Source organism: Carassius gibelio, chromosome A20 (assembly GCF_023724105.1).
Source record: "Carassius gibelio isolate Cgi1373 ecotype wild population from Czech Republic chromosome A20, carGib1.2-hapl.c, whole genome shotgun sequence".
In the NCBI taxonomy this organism is placed as follows: Eukaryota; Metazoa; Chordata; class Actinopteri; order Cypriniformes; family Cyprinidae; genus Carassius; species Carassius gibelio.
Genome location: NC_068390.1, coordinates 22,228,643 through 22,250,258, shown reverse-complemented (window position 1 = coordinate 22,250,258; position 21,616 = coordinate 22,228,643). Strand labels below are relative to the sequence as shown.

The following is a 21,616-nucleotide window of genomic DNA, read 5'->3' as shown; positions in this document are numbered from 1 at the left end:
TTAAAACCCTCTTAAATTAGGATTTTTTAAACAACCTGGAATTTATTTTTGGTTAAGACCCTATGGTTAAGACTAATAAAACTGAAAGGATATACACTTGTTACACTTACAGAAAACAAAACAAAAAAGAAGACAAACTTAGGCACAAAAATTTTAATTGCGCTATTTACACATACAGAAAAAAAATGTTCCAACAGAAGTGGAATGGCTTACAATACTGGAGGTCAGTTTGAAGCTCGCAAACAGATAACCCAGGGAAATCAGACTTATACAACAAAATAATTACAGTACACATCTGTGGATTGAGAAACTTAAATAAGATAAATATTTTACCCTTATAATAAATGCTGCCAATATAGTTAATTCTTAAGTCCATTACTGAGATTTGATTTAGAATGACACATAACCAAGCCATAAATTCACTATACAAAACAAAATTTAAACAAACCAAATGGCAGGTCCAATTATAAAACAAACATACAAAGAAAAGTAAGACATAAAGACATCATTTTTTATAATTTTAAATTATTACAATGTCAAGTGGGACCAAACAGACAAATGCTTAATGCCACGGAAATAATGTGCAACACTCCGCTTTAAGTGATTAAACTGTTTGCTTACATAAATTTAAGTGCATCTTGGTTTACTGTATGTGCATTTTGGCACTGTTAGTTGGATCAGGTTAATTGGGGGGTGGGGGGGAAACGTTAGATGACATAAGTAAAATTGTTCAGGAGAAGCACATGCTTTACTTTCTTTTGGTTTAATTTCTGCTAAAAGACTCCCAATATGTTCTTCACTAATTATTTCTCAACTTCTGTCATTGCAAATCAATTTGTTGTTGCCTCTCATCAATCAGGTATGGGAAATAAACCAATGAAAAATAAATATACATTATCTACAATTTAAAATTCAAGTATGTAACAGAAAACTGTAAACCTGATTCCCCCCCCCCCCTCTCATTGGCACTGTAGTACTAAATACTAAAACCAATGATGAGAGGAAAATTATTCCTTTGGACTTAATTTAAATTTCTATTAAAAAGTCCCTTTTCAATATTTCATGAATTGCCCACATTTTTACACACACACACAAACACTATCAAGTAGACTGATATATTGATTGGCACTTCACATCAGTATCGCCTTCAAGACACCAATCAATTAGGGGGGCAAAACAACAATGTTAACATAAATTAAACAACAGATATACTGTTTATGAGCGGAATTGCAGCAAAAAATTATATCTATTTGTGCTTGGGCTACTATTCAAGGTAGTAACATTTACGCAGATTTTTAGCAAAGCAGCAACATTAAAGGCAGGTTAAATTGAAGCAGGCATGTTTTGCTCACTTACTATGAAATGTCAGTTTGGCCAAGCGTTTCAAATGCACATGTATGCTATATATGCTATACCAATGAAAGATAAGTCAAGACAACATGAAACCAGTTAACAAACACCAAGTATGAGCGGTGTTTGCAATCAATTACATACAATATACTGTATTCTACACAGTATATACTGTCTACTCATACTACTGAAAAACAGTACAAGGTAGTTTTGTAGCATACCATTTCAAACACTCCCATTAAGAAACTAAGGTTTGCCCATATTTTTCCACTCTTATCATTTCTAAGTTCAAGTAATAATGAAAAATTCTTAAATTGTGATGGTCATGTGGGCACTGCAAGGAAAGCTATTGAGTAGTAATCTCTCATGTTTAGGGGTCCATTATTGCTTTAACCTGTATTGAGAATCAACTTACGTGTAGAACGCAGTCCTGCGGCTAAGGCTTATATAGGGCTGGGCTATGGGTCCACAATCATATGAGATTATGTGCTTAAAAGTTCCCTTCTCTGAAGCGTGCAGATACAATTGCTCACATACAGGTCTTGAGGAAATTCAGTAGTCCATCCCATCATCACTTTCATACCAGTCTGAAGGAGCATCAGTCCCAAAATAACGGTCTCCAAAATTACCTGCAAAACAATTGCAATTACAATATATCCCGTTTTTTACTTCTTCATTTTTGTTAAAGGAACAGTTCACCCAAAACTGAAAATTTGCTGAAACTCACACTCAGGCCATGCAAGAGTTTGTTTCTTCATTGAAACAGAGTTGGAGAAATTTTGCATTACATCATTTGCTCACCAATGGATCCTCTGCAGTGAATGGGTGCGGCCAGAATGATGTTCTTCAACATTTGTTAAAAACATTACAATAATCCACATTTAATCCACATGACTCCAGTTCATCAGATTTAATTTCATACCATTGCTTCAGGCTAAAATACTGTTCCTTTATTCATAGTGTTGTTTTTTACATCTCTGAGTCAGTAGAGAAATATGCACGTTTACACATGAAAACAAATGAAAAGTTTTCCAGAAATATGTCCAGTGGATTTTCATATGAAGGACAACAGGGGATTAACTTTTTAAGGGATTTTTGGATTATTGTGATGTTTTTATCGGCTGTTTGAACACTCATTTTGACGTCACCCATTCACTACAGAGGACCCTTTTGTGAGCAAGTGATGTAATGCAGAATTTCTCCAAATCACCTACATCTTGGATGGTCTGAGGTTGAGTTCATTTTCTTTTTTGTATGAACTATTTAATCAGACTGCTCTCACCAATCCCTGGAATGATGTGAAACTCATCGTTGACATTCTTGTCAACAGCAGTGGTGATGATGCGCACTTTGGGAAAGGCGTAGGCCACTGAGTGAACGTCCATCTCCGCCATGAGGAGAGAGATCAGGAAGATCTTATCCTCCTGGACATCATGATCCTGGAACAGATGAGTTCGTGAATCACCCTGATTTAAACTATACTGAGCACTAACTAATGGGGATATCAAGGTCTGGAAAAACAACAAACTAAATAAAAACAAAAAGTACACAATAAATAGATGTAAAACAATAAAACAATCTATATCGCCAAATTAAAATGGTGTCTGTAATGCAATGACACATTTTTGGAATAAATGAATAATATAACAACATCAGTTCTAGAGCTCACATCTCCTATCAATTCCTTTACAGATTCAGGATAATAAGATGTTGATATTTATTTTACACATCTTAAAAAGAGCCAAAATACTCCACAATGCCCACGAAACATAAAAATATAGCATATCTGTGCACATTTGGGAAACTTTCTTAAAAAGAAATCAATATGACCTATCTGCTAAGGTGACTTACAAGTAAGACTCTGACAGCCATGAGAGCTGCCGCTCCTGTTGACACAGTGCTGTCCATCAGGATAACATAATCCTCACTAAGGTCCTTGGGAAGACGAAGGTAATGGAGCTGAGGAAGAAATTAGACCGTAATAAGACAAATTTATAGACTAAGCAATGATTTTTGTGGCATTAATGTATGGAAAACATGAAACTTCTAAAGCAATTAAATAAGGACATCTAAGAAGCTTTGGAATCAAAGAAATGCTCATTGAAAACACTACAGTATCGAGGATCAGTGATATATATAGAGCATATCTACTGTATCTATCTATACAAACCAACAAGCATTTTTTTTTCTTCTAAATGTGCGTAGAAAAATTATTGTGCAATTATTTTAATTTCTATGCTTTAATAGATCACCATAAAGCAAATAAATAAACCGAACCGTTTCTTACAAACATTTTACAGTAATTTTAAAGTAAAATGCAGAGACCTCCAGGAATATTTTTAGTGATGCAAACAATACTGAAATAATATTTGTGGTTCAGGTCTGAACCATTTCACTGAAACAGACAGTCTAATTTCTGTAAATAAAATGAATCAAACTAACGGCATTGATTCTGTGCAAATATTTCAGGAATAGCAATAAAAAAAAAAATTCAAGCCATAAACAGTGTTATTTTTTTTTTCTGAAACAAATGACTAAAAAAAAAACTATAAACATACTATAAAAAAATACTAAAAAACTAACATTTTATATTATATTTATAAATTCCTAAAAATGTAAATATGAAAATAAAAATCAAATTCAAAATATTAATAAATTGTAGAATAGTATATAAATAATACTAAAATAACACTGGTTATAAGAAGTACAAGACTGCTCTTAATGCAAAGTGAACATACAGCTGGAGCGAGCGCTACACAACACTCTTACAAAAAATACCTGCAAACTGACATCCAGCAGCACAGAGCGGTTGAGTTTAGAGATGTTCCGATACCCTTTTTCTCTTCCCGATACCGATTCCGATACCTGGGCTCAGGGTATCGGCCGATACCGAGTACTGATCCGATACCTGGGTGTATATCTGTATATACAGCTGTATATACTACTAGCCCTGTGTAAATTGCTAGAATTTTTTTATGGTGTGCTTCAGACAGATCCCTCAATAAAACATGAACAAATACATGGTGAACTACTGTATTTATTACAGTATTTTTATTATCTAACATGAATTTGACAGTATTATTTATTTTCTTATGCAAAAAAGAACTTCAAATGCAGCCAAAAATCTAACACCGCAAACTAAAAAAGGTATTTAAGTTTTACAATATAACTGTATAAAAAAACTGCAACAAATAAGTCTAGGAATATAAAAAAAGATCTATTAATCAGATAATCTCTAACAAGTAAAAAACAAGTAAAAAACAAGCAACCATCTAGGCATAATTATTATTATTATAGAGATGTATTATTATTACTGTAGGCTACAACAGTAGCTTTATATATTGTCAATTTACTCATGTAAACCAAACATTTATTTTAATGGGCTGCCATGAAGATCTTTGAGTGTCTGTGTTTATGATATGACAGTATTCTCAAATGAAACGGTAAATTCTCATGAAGTGACGGTTTATGCGTTCGTGTCCTCATGACACACAGCAGAGACTACAAAACAGCGAGCTCTCGCGCATCTGTGCCAGTCACCCACAGAGATGTAGATTTTGCGGGAGTAATATTTAAATAGTATTTTGCAGTTTAATATTCACAGACACTAGTATATATTCGGCTACTGTCTGGAGCCCTGCGTTTTGACTTACACGGAAGCGACTGAACGCAGCTGCCGGTACTGAATATACTTGAGAGTCTGTAACTACCGGTACTACAGAGACATACTGCTAACCACTGATCTATAATATAGAAGCGGCTTCACTGTCTTTTGGCAGTTTAGAATGTGATGAGTGATCCAGTCATATATAGATAAGGGCTGCTAACGCGTTTTCATTTCTTCTTCGCTGCTCTAAACAGGGGTTGCTTGTGGCAACACAGCACAACTTCCTGTGTTTTCAATGCATTTTGAGCAGCGAAGAAGAACCGTGCAGCGGTTAGGCAAAGCTTGCGGTCATAACTAGGTCTTTTTTAAGAAAATGGTATCGGATCGGTATATGGGTTCATGTACTCGCCGATGCCGATGCCAGAATTTGTTGTGGTATCGGAGATATTTCCGATACTAGTATCGGAATCGGAACAACTCTAGTTGAGTTTATCATGTACATTACGAAACATGTTCTATGTCAGGTGAGAAGAGGCATAGATATCAAATCTGACTAAGCACAGCAGTGAAACAGACCATGACCTGACTAGTAGGCTATGAGTAAATCATCCGTGCCATCTCACCAAGGCTGAGAACGCAAGGACACATGATAACACAGACAACTTTTCAATCAGAGCTTGTTTAAGGATGTGTCTGTCAGTTGGATGGGTGACGATGTGATACCTCAGGCTCTCCTGTGTCATGATTGGTCTGAATGAGGATCTTTCCGAGTCGAATGTCCTTACAAACAGCCATCAAGGCCTGTTCCATGGTCTCTCCTGCCCGTAAAATGGACACACCAGTGATCTAGTAAACAAAGCACAGGTATAAAGTCCTTCCATACAGATAATAGCAATACCTATGGAAACGTGTTTCTGTCATTGAATTATTTTTTTTTCCAAGTCTGAATAGGGTGATATAAACTCTGACTTGTGAAATACAAATGCAGAATTGAGAGGAAAAAGTCTAAACTGAAATAAAAGTTTCCAGTTACTTTTATTTATGATTATTTTTTTTCTGTGGCGAAAACAGGCTTCCATAAAAACCAAATGATTTGACAAATTAATACCCAAGATAACTTATTTGACCGAGCAATAAAAAAAAAAAAATTTTAATCTCCCAAATAAACAAACCCTTTTCCCGCTCAGCCTCTTCCCTTCATATACAGTTCCTTGAGGAGTTTCAACAGACACCGGCTAAAGAGAAAAGACGAAATAAGATTCAGTGATCGATTCTTTTTTAACTAAAATTAAAAAAGTGCTTTAATCTTGAATGAAGACTTGCTTCACTTCACACCATAAAAATGTAATTTGTCCATTGGGGCGCTTCCTGAGACTCGAATGTATCACTGTATTATAACCAATATCCAGAGCTCATAACATCAAGTTTAAAGTTCGTAGTTGGTCATTAATGGCGGTCCACTCACCTTCAGAGGCAGGAAGGACAGGGCGTGCTCTATAAGAAGCCTCATTAATCTCTTTGAATAGAAAATAAATTCATCCCGACTGGTTTCTTTATTCCTGGGGGCACAGGGGACACAGGCAGTAATACACAATCTAGATGATGTGTGTTTTGGAAGAAATTATGATACTATATACAGGAAGCACGGGTCTGAGAGTTTAGATAAAGTGAAAAAACAATCCCTATTTTATTTTAATTACCCAATTACAAATCAGTGGCCCGAAACGTACAAACACAATTCAAGCTGTTGCTGGCTTGCCGAAGCCAAACTCATTTTAATGCACAATCAATCATTTAGCTGATAAATTCTGTTCTTCATTTATATGTGACAAAGTAAATCTACCCTGGAGTAACACAAGGTGTATATTGTGCAGGGTACAATTGTTATGATTCCGGAGTTTGTACCTAAACTTTATATCCAGACCGATTTTAATGAGTCTATAACGGTGTTATTGAAATTACTGCATTATCTGAGCTGCGAGCTAGCAGTTTGCTGATGTTCTGATACAAACTGTAAAAAAAATGCCCATACGTCTTTCTATTATGTTATGTCTATTAGGTCCATGTAAAATGAAGCATGCAGCGCTAAAGCAGTACAATTCACAACAAATGAATCTTATAAGAAGTTTGTTTAATAGTGTGATGATAAGGTTCTGATAATACCTGATAATAGTGTGCATTCCTCTGACCTGTGGGGTGCTCTCCATGACACTCAGGGTCTCAGGTAGAGGTTGACCCTGATGGGCAGATGCCAAGGCTGATCTATAGAGCACATGGATATGAGACATAAACATTCCACAAGGTGCACACAAAAAAAAGAAACCACACTTTTTGTTAATGGAAAATTGACAAATATAACAATATTTGACTTTTTTTTCCCAGAGCGAATAAGGTGTTGAAGAGCTGATGTGAGTTTGAAATGTTATGGAAATAGGTCAAGGTAAAGTCAAGGCCCATTCACTTCAAGTTTTCAATTATGGATGCATTTTAGAAATAAAACAATTGCATATTTGACATGAATAAATCACTTTCACCCCAAAAAGAAACCTCACTGACCAATAAGATATTGACTTGGGTTATGTGTTGACAACCTGTTAATATCGCAGGTTTCTATGTACATCATCATTGTGAACCATCAGACTTGGTGTGAACGGGCCTTCAAATTAGAAGACAGAAGTAAGGGTTTTGCAACCAAATATCTGATGCACAGGCATTAAAGAAGCAGTACAACTGTGACCATTTACTCACTTGTTTCGTTCAAGACACATATGCCTTTCTTTCTTTCACAGATCACAAAAAAGGCAGGATTTGCACGCTGTTATTATAACATCGTAAAAACCTCTTTTTGTATATCACGAAAGAAAGAAAAGACATCATACTTGAGATAGAGTAAATGACAGTTTCAATATTGGAGTAAACCATTTCTTTAAACAGTGAAATACTGTGATATTAAAGTGTCCCTATTTTGCCATTTCCAATATTGCCTTTCATGCTGTGTTTAATTTAGCTGTGTGAATGTAACGATTTGCTAAATTGCAGGACACTCCCAAAACAATAGTAGGAACCCTAAAAAAATGGCATGATAGGGACACTTTAAAACCAGTAAGATGGTATTGGACTGAATTCTGTTTAATTACATTATTTTAATTTTACATTATTTTATGTGAAAATCTTATCAAGGAGAGAGCCACCACTGCCCTTTACAGTGTACAGCAACCCACATTGATGACTGATTTGAGACATTTATTATATGTAGCTGCTAAATTTTCTCCATTGTGGCTGCCAGTTTCAGCAAACTTCAGCCCACAATCCCATTCAGAAAAACCAATTAGATTAGACCAATTAGACTTCTACCTAGGCAATGCCACAATGTCGCTTTTCAGTCAATGCTGGTTAGGACACTGTGATGGACTGATAGTGTGAATATATATATATATATATATATATATATATATATATATATATATATATATATAAAGTACTAAAAGAGCAGAACATGTGTTCATCAAATGAGGAACTATATTGCAGAGGATGGATCCAAGAGAACAAACTAAATAAAATAAAATGAAGAAAACAACAGAGAAAAGAAAGGCGAGAGGATGCAAGAATTTATCCTCACATATCCCAGCGGAGTTTCCTCTGAAGAAGGGAATAAATGTTCATTGGGAGACAATGATGACGAGACAGAGAAAAGAGAGAGAGGGAGAAGAGAACACGACTTGATTAAAGTCTATACAGAAGAGACGGGCACATCACAGCCAAGATGAGCGCAGGTGTGGGAAGTATGTCAGTGGTTTTTCAACTGTGTCTGAATAAAATGATCAAATGACAACAGACGTCTCAGTACTGAGACCATATGCATTATCACTGGGTTTCACTGGCTGCACTGTATCTGAAGAGCAAAACCACTGAAATAGGCCCATTCCTGAGTTAGCAACAGCATCATAAGAACATCGTGGAGGTGGACACAAAAGGTACACAGCCCAGCTATGGTTTTTATAAAGATTCTTTAGAATGATATTCTTTGTCTTTAAATAAATTGTGTGCAACTCACTCAGGTCCTTAGCATACAGTCTCCACTTAAACATTTTTTATAGATCATTTAGCCAAAATATGAAAGCAAAAATCAAAACAAGCACTACCGTTCAAAGAAATTAACACTTTTATTCAGCAAGGAAACATTAAATTGATCAAAGCACCAAACTGCTCCCAAAATTAATAATGATAATAAAAAAAACTTTATTGAACACCAAATCATTGTATTAGAATGATTTCGGATGGATCATGTGACACTGAAGACTGGAATAATGTAAAAAATTTTAATTTGCCATCACATGAATAATATTATTATTATTATATTAAGAATATTTCATAATTATTACTATAATATTATAATATTTCATATAATTACTCTTTTACTGTATTTTTCATCAAGTTAATGCATTTGAATGGTAGTGTATTAGCTGTTTCTATTATAGCCATGATTTTGGACCAGTGAGATTTTAATGTGGTATTCATTTATACTGCAGCCTCAACCACGCTAAACGTTTAATTTGTTTAGCATAGCGCATAGCCAGAGCTAAGCTTTTCCTTTTGTCTCCATTTGCATCTCTGCAGGTTTAAGGAAAAGAAAGGAGAGATGAAGCACCGGTTTAAAGAATGTATGAAAAAGAGAGATGGAAGGGAATGATGGGAAAAGCAGCCATACCTCACTGTGATTTCACGCTGGGATGGTTAGAGCAATCGGTTGAGGGTTTAGCAAGTGTTTCATTACAAACACGCACAGGGAGGAGAAGAAAAAAAAAAAGAAAATAAAAAAAAAGACAAACTCATGAAATGAGATATTCACTCTGAAAAGCCATTCCAAACAGTCAGCCCTCACCCTCTCCATGGTATACTGGGAAATATTTCATGGCACTATCAGCTACTCTTAAAGTCTATATTTAACCTGATACGATCACATTCTTGCAGATTTACACAATATACATTTATGCTTCTATTTCAACACTAAAAAGGCTGATTTAATCTTTATAAGTGTTACTATATTTCTGTGGAATCACAGGGTTGATTAGATAAAACATTTATACCACATTATAACATTTTCCATTGTACTTACTTTAAATTGCCTTGAGGTTACACCAGGTTTTGTTTTTTTTTGCAAAAGGGTGATTCTTTAATGAAATAAATTCTTCTCTAAAGGCTCTAAAGCCTTTCTATGTAATGCATCTGTCATCAATATATGCATGCGAACATCACTCCGCAAACGTTCATTAGTGCTAACATCTTTCTAATAATTACCTTGGTAGGCACCTAAAAGCAAGATAAGTTTAAAACTGTCTACAAATTTGCTTGTCTCCTGGTTTCTCAGCATATTTTCTGAATCAGTAGAGCATGCTTTTCCAAAGAAAAGAGTGGATAACCAACAAGCAAAAGGCTATTTAGTCACTGATCTAGCAAATTCACAATATTATGGCTGAGCAATATTATGGTATGAAATGCCCAATTTTTTCAAGATCCAATCAATTCCTAATGTCATCATTTGTTATGAAAATTGTGCCAGAAATTACATTTGCAAATTAATTTTTATAATACTATAAAGGCGAAGATGGACTGTAAAATGAAGACCAAGATTACTGGCCCCGCCTTCTCATTTTTTAACCAATGGATTATTTCGAACAAAATATCTTGTGTCACAGGTACAGTATGACCACCAGAGGGCAAACTATACTTATACCATGAGCAAACTTTGCTTATACCGTGGCATGGGCTTCATATGCACACGCATGCAATATTTGTGTGTATTAGAAGCATGTGGACCATCTAGCAGGGATAACAACATGCATGTTGGCCATTCTCAGCACTTCTTTATGCACAGACCAAATAATCATTATCACTCAGTGTCCAACAGATGAGAATGAGGAGCCATTTTATTACATACCTTTTCCAGCTGACTGTGAACATGCTGAACAATCAGATCCAAGGCTACAAAGTTTTCTCCACCTGAGGAACAACCAGGGAACTTTTATAATCTCCATTATACTTTCACTAGTACAAATTCCCATAATTTTGTGTTCTGAACAAACTAGGAAGGTTTCACAGTAATTATTAGCATCAAATGCTAACTGAATGTCCTCTTTCAGTTCGATATTTATACAAGGTGAAACATTTTTAAATCACCTTTTTATGAAATTTCTGAATATAAATGTTGCCTAGCCAATATCAAAGACCAGGCAGTCGGGTAAAAAATGCTTAATAGTCTATGACATCTTAAAAAAATATTTGGCAGTTTTAACATTTTCCAGCTTCACATACCTCTTGGGACCACAATATCTGCAACCTGCACAGTGGGTTCGATGTACTGCTCGAACGCTGGCTTGACAAATTTGTTGTACTGTTTAATGACGCCCACAATGTCACGCCCTCTGTCCGTGATGTCCCTTTTTAGTCGCCTGACTAGCCGGATGTCAGAGTCTGTGTCTACAAATACCTTCATGTCTAGGAGCTGAAGGACACACAGAAACAGTAATACAACGCAAACATCAAGAAACTGACAATGTGTTATAGACAAAGCTTCCATCTTCCAGCTTATATTTAGCTAAGGATGTATTCGACTGTTTAAAAGTGACGGAAAATACATTTGTAGATTTCTATTTAAAATAACCAGACCTAAACTTTTAAACAGTGTATTGGCTGTTTAACTAAGACTTTTTTTGTAGAGAAAAAAAACAAAAAAAAAACAAAAAACCCTACAACTTATACAGATGCATTTACCATTGATTAATGACCCTCATTGTTTTCTACTCCAAAGTGAAAAAATCTTGCAAGGCAGACACAATCTGTTCACTACCACCCCTTCTCGATGGTTCCTGTTACTGAAAACACGTGTGAGATCTTGCAATGGAGCGAATGGATAAGAAATTTTATAAAAGCTGCTCAGCAAAGGGGAAAGTCAGGATCAATCAAAGCAATGTAGTGCAGCGTGACGCCAACTAGCCAAGATGTACCGCTGGTGCTGACACTGACACTAAAAATGGATATCATTCAGTGAGCCGACATGATATGGCAAAGGCATTAAATTTCAAGGTAACGATAAACAATCCAACACCCTTAAACAGCAGTTCCAGCAGCCCTGCCAACACGACAAGGCATAACTTATAAGGCGTGCAAGAAGTGTACATGAATGGAGTGAAAGGTCAAGTGTATATCAAGTTTCAAAAGGACAGGAAGTCATTGCTCATCCTTCCTTCCTGAACATCTCTCAAATGAAAATGGAGGTGAGCTGTCACTGTATTCACAAAGGCCTGCGATGAGAAAGAGTTTAACTGAAAACCCTGATCCATTCATTAGCCGAATGACGTCTAGCGTTTGTTGAGTCTCATTCGTTCTGCGGCGCGTCTGCTGCACGGTGCTCATAAATCACGTCAGGATGAACTGCTTTGCCGATGCGTACACAATAACTCCCATTTTAATTTGTATAGATTTCCGGACACCACGTGCAAGGAAGAATCGAAACCTGGCAATGGGAACCATCAACGCAGGCGTAGATTAACACCGCCTATTCACTTCCTGTGATCGCTCTTCACCATTAGAGAGACAGAAGAATCAGTCACCTTCATTGTTTGAGGAAAACAACAGGATGCAGGAGGAAATGAACATAATGGGAGGACAAAGTTCTTGAGGAGTTTCAGTAGGAACAAGATATTATATAGCTATTCTTCATCCAGAGATGCAGCTAGCTGTTCCCAATCCTGGTCCTTGAAGAAACCCCTAACACTGAACATTTTAGATGTCTGCCTATTCAAACACACCGGATTCAACTCATCAGCTCATTACACTCTAAGACCTCAAATCTGTCAGATAAGAGAGATACCAAAAATGTGCAGTGTTGGGGGATCTCCAGGACCAGGATTGGGAACCACTGCCTTAAATGATAGAAGAGACAACTAGAACTCTTTATCTAGCTGACCATTAATGGGTTTTCATGTATATGTAGGTCTGCAGAGCTGCAGAGATAGACGGAGACAGTATAGACAGGGCATCTCATCTTCCCAGTCGGGTTGTGGGAATGAGATCCATTACTCAGTAGCAGAGACACCAGACTGAGAAATTTCCAGGATCATTTCACCCCTAATTCAAATGAAAAAATAAGCAGACTGTACCTCTTGTTTTATTGTCATTGAGTATCCATAACTAATCTGTGGGAATATAAAACTCTCTTTTTTTTTCATTACACAGCTATCTTTCTTTTCATTTGACCTTATCTTTTATACCCCCATTTTTCCCTCTCTGCTTTATGACTCCCATGATGCTCTTCTGTTCCATTTTTCATGCTATGAATCTTTTCATTATTTTTCCTCTCTTTTCTATCTTTTACTAAAAGCCCTTAGTGATATCACAAACCACAGTTAAAGTGATAGCTGAGACTTTTATATAATGTCCAGTATGACACATTTAATAAGAGGCTTACCTTTAAAAGCTCCTTGTTGGCAAAAGCCAAGATTCCCTCAAATATCACAACGTTGGCCCCATAAACTGTTTTCTGCACAGAGGAACATAAACAGAGAATATTAAAGGACCAGGGAGAAAATACATATAAAAAATGTTATGTTATAATCTAATCTAACCTTATCATATATAATATAATGAAATAATCAGTGAATTAATTATAAGATATAATGAATTTTATTAACAAACAAAAAAAACTCTGGTTTATACCTTAACTGATCAAATTACACAAAAATAAGGTACAGAAAATGGCCAGAAAAATGCTTAAAAAAATTCAACTTCAGATATGATGTCAATAAACTGAGGCAGTGTAGAGAGAAACTGTGGAAGTGTGCGGTGATGCATTTCCTCCATGCTCCCCTGCTTCAGAATGAGGGGAACGCTGATGGTGTCATGATCCCATTAAGACATTAATGCACTACCATGAGGCCTCCCATCAATGGCCACTCATTCAGTATTGATCAGCAGCACAAGTGCTCTGTATACCCTACAGAGCCAGAGATCTCACTTTATCACTCATTAACATTACAGCCCATGTACGTACAGAGAAAAACCTCATGCACCTTAACTTTTAGGAAGATAAAAAGCAAAGCAGCTCCTGAGGAATCATAAAGTGTGTTTGATTTTGGAGTAAAATTAAATCTATAAAGACATACCTGTATATTAGTCAGTAATTTAATCTAAATTAACATTAATTCACAGTAAAGTTTGTCATTTCTGAATTATATTACATGGCAATCTGATATTAATATTCTTCTGTAATATTGTGTAACAGTCTATTTAATTAATCATATGGCAAAAAAAGCATTACAGATTATTATTAGAACATGCACTATAATTGCATTAGCATTGCTACATCACATTTAAAGATAAAGTAGGTTACACTTTATTTTACATTTGCCTTAAGTATTGAGTAATTTTAATTAACAACATATACATACCACTGGATTATGAAAAGGTTTAGGGTTAGTTGCATGTAATTATGAATAATTTACTGTAATTACACATACTTTTATTACAAAAGTCCTATAACTACATAAGTACATGTAATGTGTAACAAGCATACTATAAAATAGTGTTAATTTAAGTATTTTTCTATGCAAAAAAAAAATCCCAACCTAATACAGCAACTGTAGGTAAACTGTTTGTAGGTTTATTTCCCCTGTGATACAATGTTTATTTAAATTGCAGAATTATTTTTGCAATTCTGTTTGGTAATGCTAGGGATGCAGAAACTACATAGTGTTATTCCGGAGGAGAAAAGATAATAAGCAATACACACAGATTCATGCATACTAACCAGACAATCACACACATGCTTACCCACTCCTTCCGACGACTGTGACTGGTAAAGTCATACACTGGCACTTTGATGCTTTTGCCCTTTTTTAGTTTTCTCAACACAGTTACTAACAGTTCAAAATCAAAAGCATCAGGATGATCAAAGTTGTACTCGTTTCTAGCTGCCAACTCCTGCTCGTCTTTACTCAAAACCTGCAAGATGTCAAGTGAAGAAAGTTGAAATAAGAAAACAGTAAAGATTACATTGTTACATTGTCAGTGATGCACACTATTTAATGATATTTTCCTGCAGACATCCCACCATAGAGAGAGAAACAGATTGACTGATTGTACCACTTAATTAGACCACTAATAAGCTGGAGGATATGCCATTAAATTAAATAAGGATTGATGAGAAGATCCTTTAGGGTTTCAGCACACCCAACAGGGGCAAGAGCAAATTATATTAATGCTTCAATGGTTATAACACATGAAGAAGTTTCATTTAAAGCACTTTAATGCCACAGTGGTCTGCAAGTGCAACTAGGGGCAATAACACCACTGATGAAACATGTCATTGGATTTGGAGTGAAATTTCTCAGTGTAAAAGGACAGGAAGTTCAAAGAAGAAAGTATTGTAGCTGGGTCTTCTTTAACACAGTTGTGAAGTACCTTGTAGAAAGAATCCATAGAGAGCAGAACAACCCAAGGAACATCAAGAGCCTCTATGATCTTATTGGCCACGGTGGTTTTCCCAGAAGCACTTCCTCCACAAAGACCTGCAGGACACAACAGTGCATTGATTATGACCGATAAACAGACATTATGCGGACCACTACATTTTCAGATACTAAAGTTTTAAGTATCAGATAGATCTCCAAAATAAAAGGCCATAACGAAAACACCACATAAAAAAAGATACACAACCAGTGGGAATAACAAAAAGCTTCTTGTTGTTATATTAGGGGAGAACCGGGGCGAAAGTAACACGGGACGAAAGTAACAAAGCGATTTTCTCCGAGCCTCTTTCTGCATTTGCATTCCCAGCTATGACAGCATGTTCAGCATGCAATCCTTGACGGAGCTGAGAAATATCATGTGATTTCCTCATCTTTTCCGGAAGTTAGGTCCGTAAAACTGTTTTAGAGTACAAAAAGTCAATTTTTGAAGCGGTAATTTTTTTTATTAGTCGTGTTGTTTTTCTTGTTTCATGTGTCAAAGTAATGATCAATCTACAGGTTATTTAGTGCTTTAACACATCCTAAAGTTTGCATTTTCAATTTTTTTTTATATTAAATTAAATCGAGTTTAAATGTCAGGAGTTCCTGTCGGGACGAAAGTAACAGTTGTTACTTTTGTCCCGCTACAGTCACAAAAAGTATTTATTTTGTTCCAGTGCAAGCTATATTGTGAATTTCTGTGTCTTGCATCATTTCTTACAAATGTTAATGTCATATTATACCAAAAGAATATGTCTTAGTGAGGGTCAGAAAGACAGGCGGAGGTCTGGTTTTATCCAGATGTTTTTGAGAGGGAGTTTCTGGACATAGAGGAACATCTCTCTCTGGGCAGCTGCTACATCACATTTATATTTAGTTTTTAGCCATATCTTAGCCTTTACACCTCCACCTGTGAATTTGCAGTGTTTCCAGATGTTTTAATGAACATTTTCAATTCATGCATAAAAACAACTGGATGGAAACATAAATAGGTCTACTGTTACATTATGTTTAGAGTTTTTTTTATTATGCTAATGTGATTAAATTTTTATATTGTGCATTCTGTAGAATTTTTTTATTATTATATAAAAATACATTGAAATTTACAATAAAAAAATACAGTCAGGTTTTAAGACATCTGATGAAACTTAAACTTAAATTTAAAATGAAAATATGAAAATAATTTAATAATTTTTTTGCAAAGATAAAGGACAAAATATGTTTGCAGTTATTTATTAACAAGGTCACAATCAGGTATACTTAAGAAAAATAAGACTAACAGAAAAAATCTATCTTATATTGTTGTGTTACTTTTGACCCACCTGTGTGTTACTTTTGTCCCAACCGATGGGGTCGAAAGTAACAATGTTCAACTTATGTTCAAAGTGAAATTATACTGAAGTCTTTCTACATTTCTACAAAATACCACCTGGTATTGTTAAGAGTTACTGGCCACAGCAGAAATATATCTCTGTATACAACATTATCTTTTAAAATGAAGTTTTTCTGAAAAATGGTACTTTCGCCCCTGCTCTCCCCTAACTAAAGTTATTTAAAACTACCTCAGTGTTCTTACGTCCTCTCTCGTCTCCCTGTTCCTCTGACCTTTGTTAAGGGAAGATCATTCCACTTGGGTGGATTTATTAGTTTCTCTCTGACTGAGTGAGCAGGGATGACAGCCACACCACACTTTTTTTTTTTTTTTAAGAATAATTGACTGGAGCACATCCAAGTGTGAAATTGTAGCCCGTTCGACAGGATCTTTGTGAGTAATGGATTGCATGCTAATGACCTCAGAGCTCAGTGTTCTCACACACCACAAAAGTGTAAACCTCCATGTCTGCAGTCCGCAAAGTTTCACAAAATATTTCAACCTCATTTTAAGATGTGTTCAAAAAATTTGGGTCACTCACAAATGCACATTAGTATCATCAGATTAGAATGATTTATGAAGGATAATGATACACTGACGACTGGAGTAATTTAGCTTTGCCATCACAGGAAAAAATTACATTTTAAAAATATATTAAAACAGATTTTCTTTTTCTTTTTTTAATCGTAATGATATTCCAGTAATATTACGGTTTTCCCATATTTTTTTATGAATTCACTGCAGCCTTGGTGATCATAAAAGACTTCTTTCAAAAACATTTTGGTTGCACTTTATTTTACAGTATGTGTACTAACATGTACTTATAGTGTACTTATAGTGTATTTATCTAAGAAAGTTCTGGTAATACAAGGTAACTACATGGGGTAGGGTTAGGTTTAGGGGTAGGTTCAGGGTTAGTACCTAGTTATTACATAGTTATTGTAATTGCTATAATAAGTACATAGTATGTACATGAGGAACAGGACTGTAAAATAAAGTGCTACCAACATTTTAATAAAATCTTTCTGACCCCAAACTTTTGAACAGAAGTGCATAGCTCATGTCTCACCGCTGTAGTGAAAACAGGAACAAATAAAATGTTTTTAATTCATACTCCATTTTATATTATATATCTCTTATGAGTCCAATAAAGTATTAATATGAAACCTAAATTATACCCACTGGCAAATGTCTTATTTTGCAATGTTTTCGTAAGATTCTATCAAATGTAATAATTCACTGCACTTTACATAACAAGACTTGATGTGTCATTATCAAATAGAAGACATGCATATCTGTCGTACCTATGACAAAGGCTTCTTTAAAGGTGGTCCCAGTAACATTGTACCAGGGTGGACGCCCCGCAGTGTAGATTGTCCTCTTATTCGTCCTGAGAAGTGGAGGCTCTGTTTTGCTTTGGCTGGTGGTCCGTTTACGTGGAGACAGCGATGGGGTCAAGGGACATCTGTGGCTCATAAGGCCATCGAGCGAATCCTCACCACTACCACAAAAAAATAAATGAATATATACAATGCAAAAAATCGAAATGTTCCATTGAACACAATGCTACTTGGTTTAAGAGCCATATTTTTATCATGTCAAAGTATCCATTAACTGTCATCAAAAACTGATCAGTTATCAATGAACAGAGAGAAAGATATGAGTGAGTGTCCACACTGCCATCAGAAATGCCTTTGAAATCATGAACAGCCCCATCTGACCTGAGCATTGCTATTAAACACTGTTTCACAGAGAGCTTGAGGGAATCTGGGTCTTTAGGATGCCCTCAGAAAGAGCTGCTCACATGAAGGTTTCTGTAAGTGTGGTAGAGGGACTAAGACCTTTCTTCATATCCTGTCCAGGAAACCACACATCTGCTCAGGCAAACCTGGAGCCTCATTTGAGTAAGGCTCTCATCACATGGACAGACACTGGACACTCACTGACGCTAATGAATCATCAACGTGAAGTACAGTCCATTATACAATGGCAGTGCTGAAAAGGTCAGGAGGAAGTTTGCTGTGACTCACAGACCAGGCTAACATGGATTATGGTTCACATGAAATTCTATTATCTGTAGTGTGACCTGTTTTACACATTTTGCTGATCCTTTGGATTTTTTGAAAGGAATAGAAGGAATAAGATAATTTTTTTTTGTGGACCGGTCATGGAAATATGCATTTTTCCTTAATATACACTGCTCATTAAGTTTGGAAAGATTTTGATTTTTAATCGTTTTTCAAAAGACATATCTTATGCTCATCAAGGCTGCATTTATTTGATAAATAAAATCCAGTAAAAACAGTCATATCCTGAAATATTGTTACAATTGAAAATATGCATTTTCTATTTTAATATACATTTCTTTCTTGTGATGACAAAAAGCTGAATTTTCATCAGATATTATTCCAGTTTTCAGTGTCACATGATTCTTCAGATATCATTCAAAAATGATGATTTTGGTGCTCAGGAAACATTTCTTATTAATATCAATATTAAAAAGAGCTTTTGCAACAATGTTTTTGTGGAAAAGCTCAATACTCTATGTAAGTAAAAAAATAAAATAAAAAAAGATACAAATTAATAGCTTTTATCAGCAAGGACACGGTTAAAAAATGACAATAATGGGCTACTAAAGATTACTATTTCAAATAAATACTTGCTCAAGGAACACTTGATTTAAAAAAATAATAATAATCTTTAAAAATGTACTCAATATTAAGAAGCAAAAACGCTTTTCAACATTTAATTATTAATAACAGTGCACCTGTAATTATTGATAATTACTGAGCACCAAATTAGCATAATAATTTCTGAAAGATCCTTTGACACTAAAGACTGGAGTAATGGCTGCTGGAAATTCAGCCTTTTCATTACAGGAATAAATTATATTTTAAACTATGTTCAAATAGAAAACTTATTTTAAATTGTAAAAATATTTTACAATATTACAGACTGTATTTTTGATCAAATAAATGCAGCCTTGTTGAAGATAAAACACTTTCAAAACATACAATTTTTTTTTATTATTCCAAGATTTGACATAAGATGTATACATTACAATCTAGAAATTATCTCGCTCGCTCTCACACGCACATCTAAAACGTTATGCTCAATTACTCTTAATTACTTCTTTGACAAATGGACAATTTCAACTAAGTTAGTAGCATTCAAATGTAACTGCAATTCAGCGCCTCTTCATCTGCCTCCTTTTCCTCTGACGCGAGCTTCAGATGTGCCACGCCAGCAGCTCCACAAACACGAGCGCGTCTGTTTTGCTCATTATCTATGCTTTAGACATTCACCAACCAAAATAAGAGCAATAAAAGGACATACACTAAAAAAACACTCTAGACTCTCGCTGAACTGTCGCCACTGATCACTGCCCTTTATTTGTCAACTGGATGACGTATTGATCTCGACCGATAGCTGAGCGCGATAGGCACTTCAACTACTCACCTGTCAGATCTAGATATAGACTGATCATCTTCCTCTCCTTCTTTCTGCTGCACCTGAACATCATTTTGGCTCATTGTCATCGCCATGTTGGTGCTGCTAACGTGCTAAAACGCATGTCCGGAAGTGCGTTTGCGTCATGCTTTCTCTCTCCCATAGTATCCAGCTGCAGACCCGCAGTTTCACAACCACAACCACAGAAGTTGTGTCCACTTTACAGTTTTAAGGGGTAATTTGCTTTTATTACAAATGATAATAATGTATGTATGTATATATGCATTTTATAATGATATATTTTATATTATAAATTGTAAGAATTTTATAATGTATGCATTTTACATGATACATTTAGCATTTTAAATTTTTTTATCTCGTGTAATTTAGTTGTATACTGTTATTTGTTTCATTGTATTATGCAATTTCTGTTTGGGATATTAAAAATAATGTTTGAACCTTCTGGGCATTTTACATGAAATATACTTTAATCACAAGATTCAAAATAAATGTTTACAAGAACACATGCATCATACATTTTTCTATATGGAAACTAGAACATTTAAATAAAACACACACACAACACACAAACAAACAGCAGCATAATTTTAAATGTAACAATCAAAATGTACAGAATAATCAATTTGAATTTTATAAAATTAACAATTTATTATAAAGCCTATTTTATCATGACAATCCTGCATGAAAATGTACAAAAAGAACAATTTAGGTCCATTTTGTTTTGAAAATCCTACAAAAATAACTTCCCTGGACACAAGATGAAATATGAAGGGAACTCTGGAAGCGTCTGTTTGTTCCAGGAGATTGTCGAGGGCCTTTTCCTTGTCCCCTTCCTCCATAAGGAAAAGAAGCTCTTCCACTGGCCCCTGAGCAGATATCTGTTGTAATGGAGCCATTTCACAACTTCTGTCCGAGATTACTGGGATCTCCTTTATTACTGGATATTAAAGGAAAATTAAACTTTAATATTTCTTATTAATGTGTGTGTGTGTGTGTGTGTGTGTGTGTGTATGATAGATAGACATAGAAAAATAGAATAATCTCCCTGTAAATGACACGAAAAAACAAAGCCTTCCTTGCTCCTTATTCAATAACTAAATAATCACACTAATAATTGGTTGCAAAAATGTATAGTATAGCCTAAAATAAAAAAATAACTACAAGTAAACTATCATGTAATAATATATTATAAGTACATATATGTTAGTTTCTAGTATGCAGGGAAAAAAAGCAATTAAAGTTGAGGGCACGTGGACATACCCATTTATGGTTTACAGGTGTAGACAGACAGTCGATTATTGATGACTGAGC

At 35.2% G+C, this 21,616-nt stretch overlaps 1 protein-coding gene across 2 annotated transcripts; it reads right to left on the bottom strand.

Annotated features, from left to right (window-relative positions):
* Positions 1 to 138: 138 nt before the first annotated feature.
* On the bottom strand, positions 139 to 20,460 carry LOC127938735 (uridine-cytidine kinase-like 1). 2 transcript variants are annotated; one of them, XM_052535563.1, is made up of 15 exons: positions 20,294 to 20,460; positions 18,139 to 18,335; positions 15,416 to 15,522; positions 14,786 to 14,956; positions 13,425 to 13,496; positions 11,270 to 11,459; positions 10,896 to 10,957; positions 9,666 to 9,682; positions 7,121 to 7,219; positions 6,423 to 6,516; positions 6,130 to 6,192; positions 5,681 to 5,803; positions 3,202 to 3,309; positions 2,633 to 2,789; positions 139 to 1,979 (listed from the first exon to the last, which is right to left on the bottom strand). In XM_052535563.1, exons 1-15 carry the CDS (start codon positions 20,377 to 20,379, stop codon positions 1,903 to 1,905), a joined length of 1,623 nt encoding a protein of 540 aa, XP_052391523.1. In that variant the 5' UTR covers positions 20,380 to 20,460; the 3' UTR covers positions 139 to 1,902. The 2 variants fall into 2 exon arrangements, with proteins under 2 accessions (XP_052391523.1, XP_052391522.1); XM_052535562.1 differs by lacking the exon at positions 9,666 to 9,682 and adding an exon at positions 8,577 to 8,596.
* Positions 20,461 to 21,616: the final 1,156 nt, after the last annotated feature.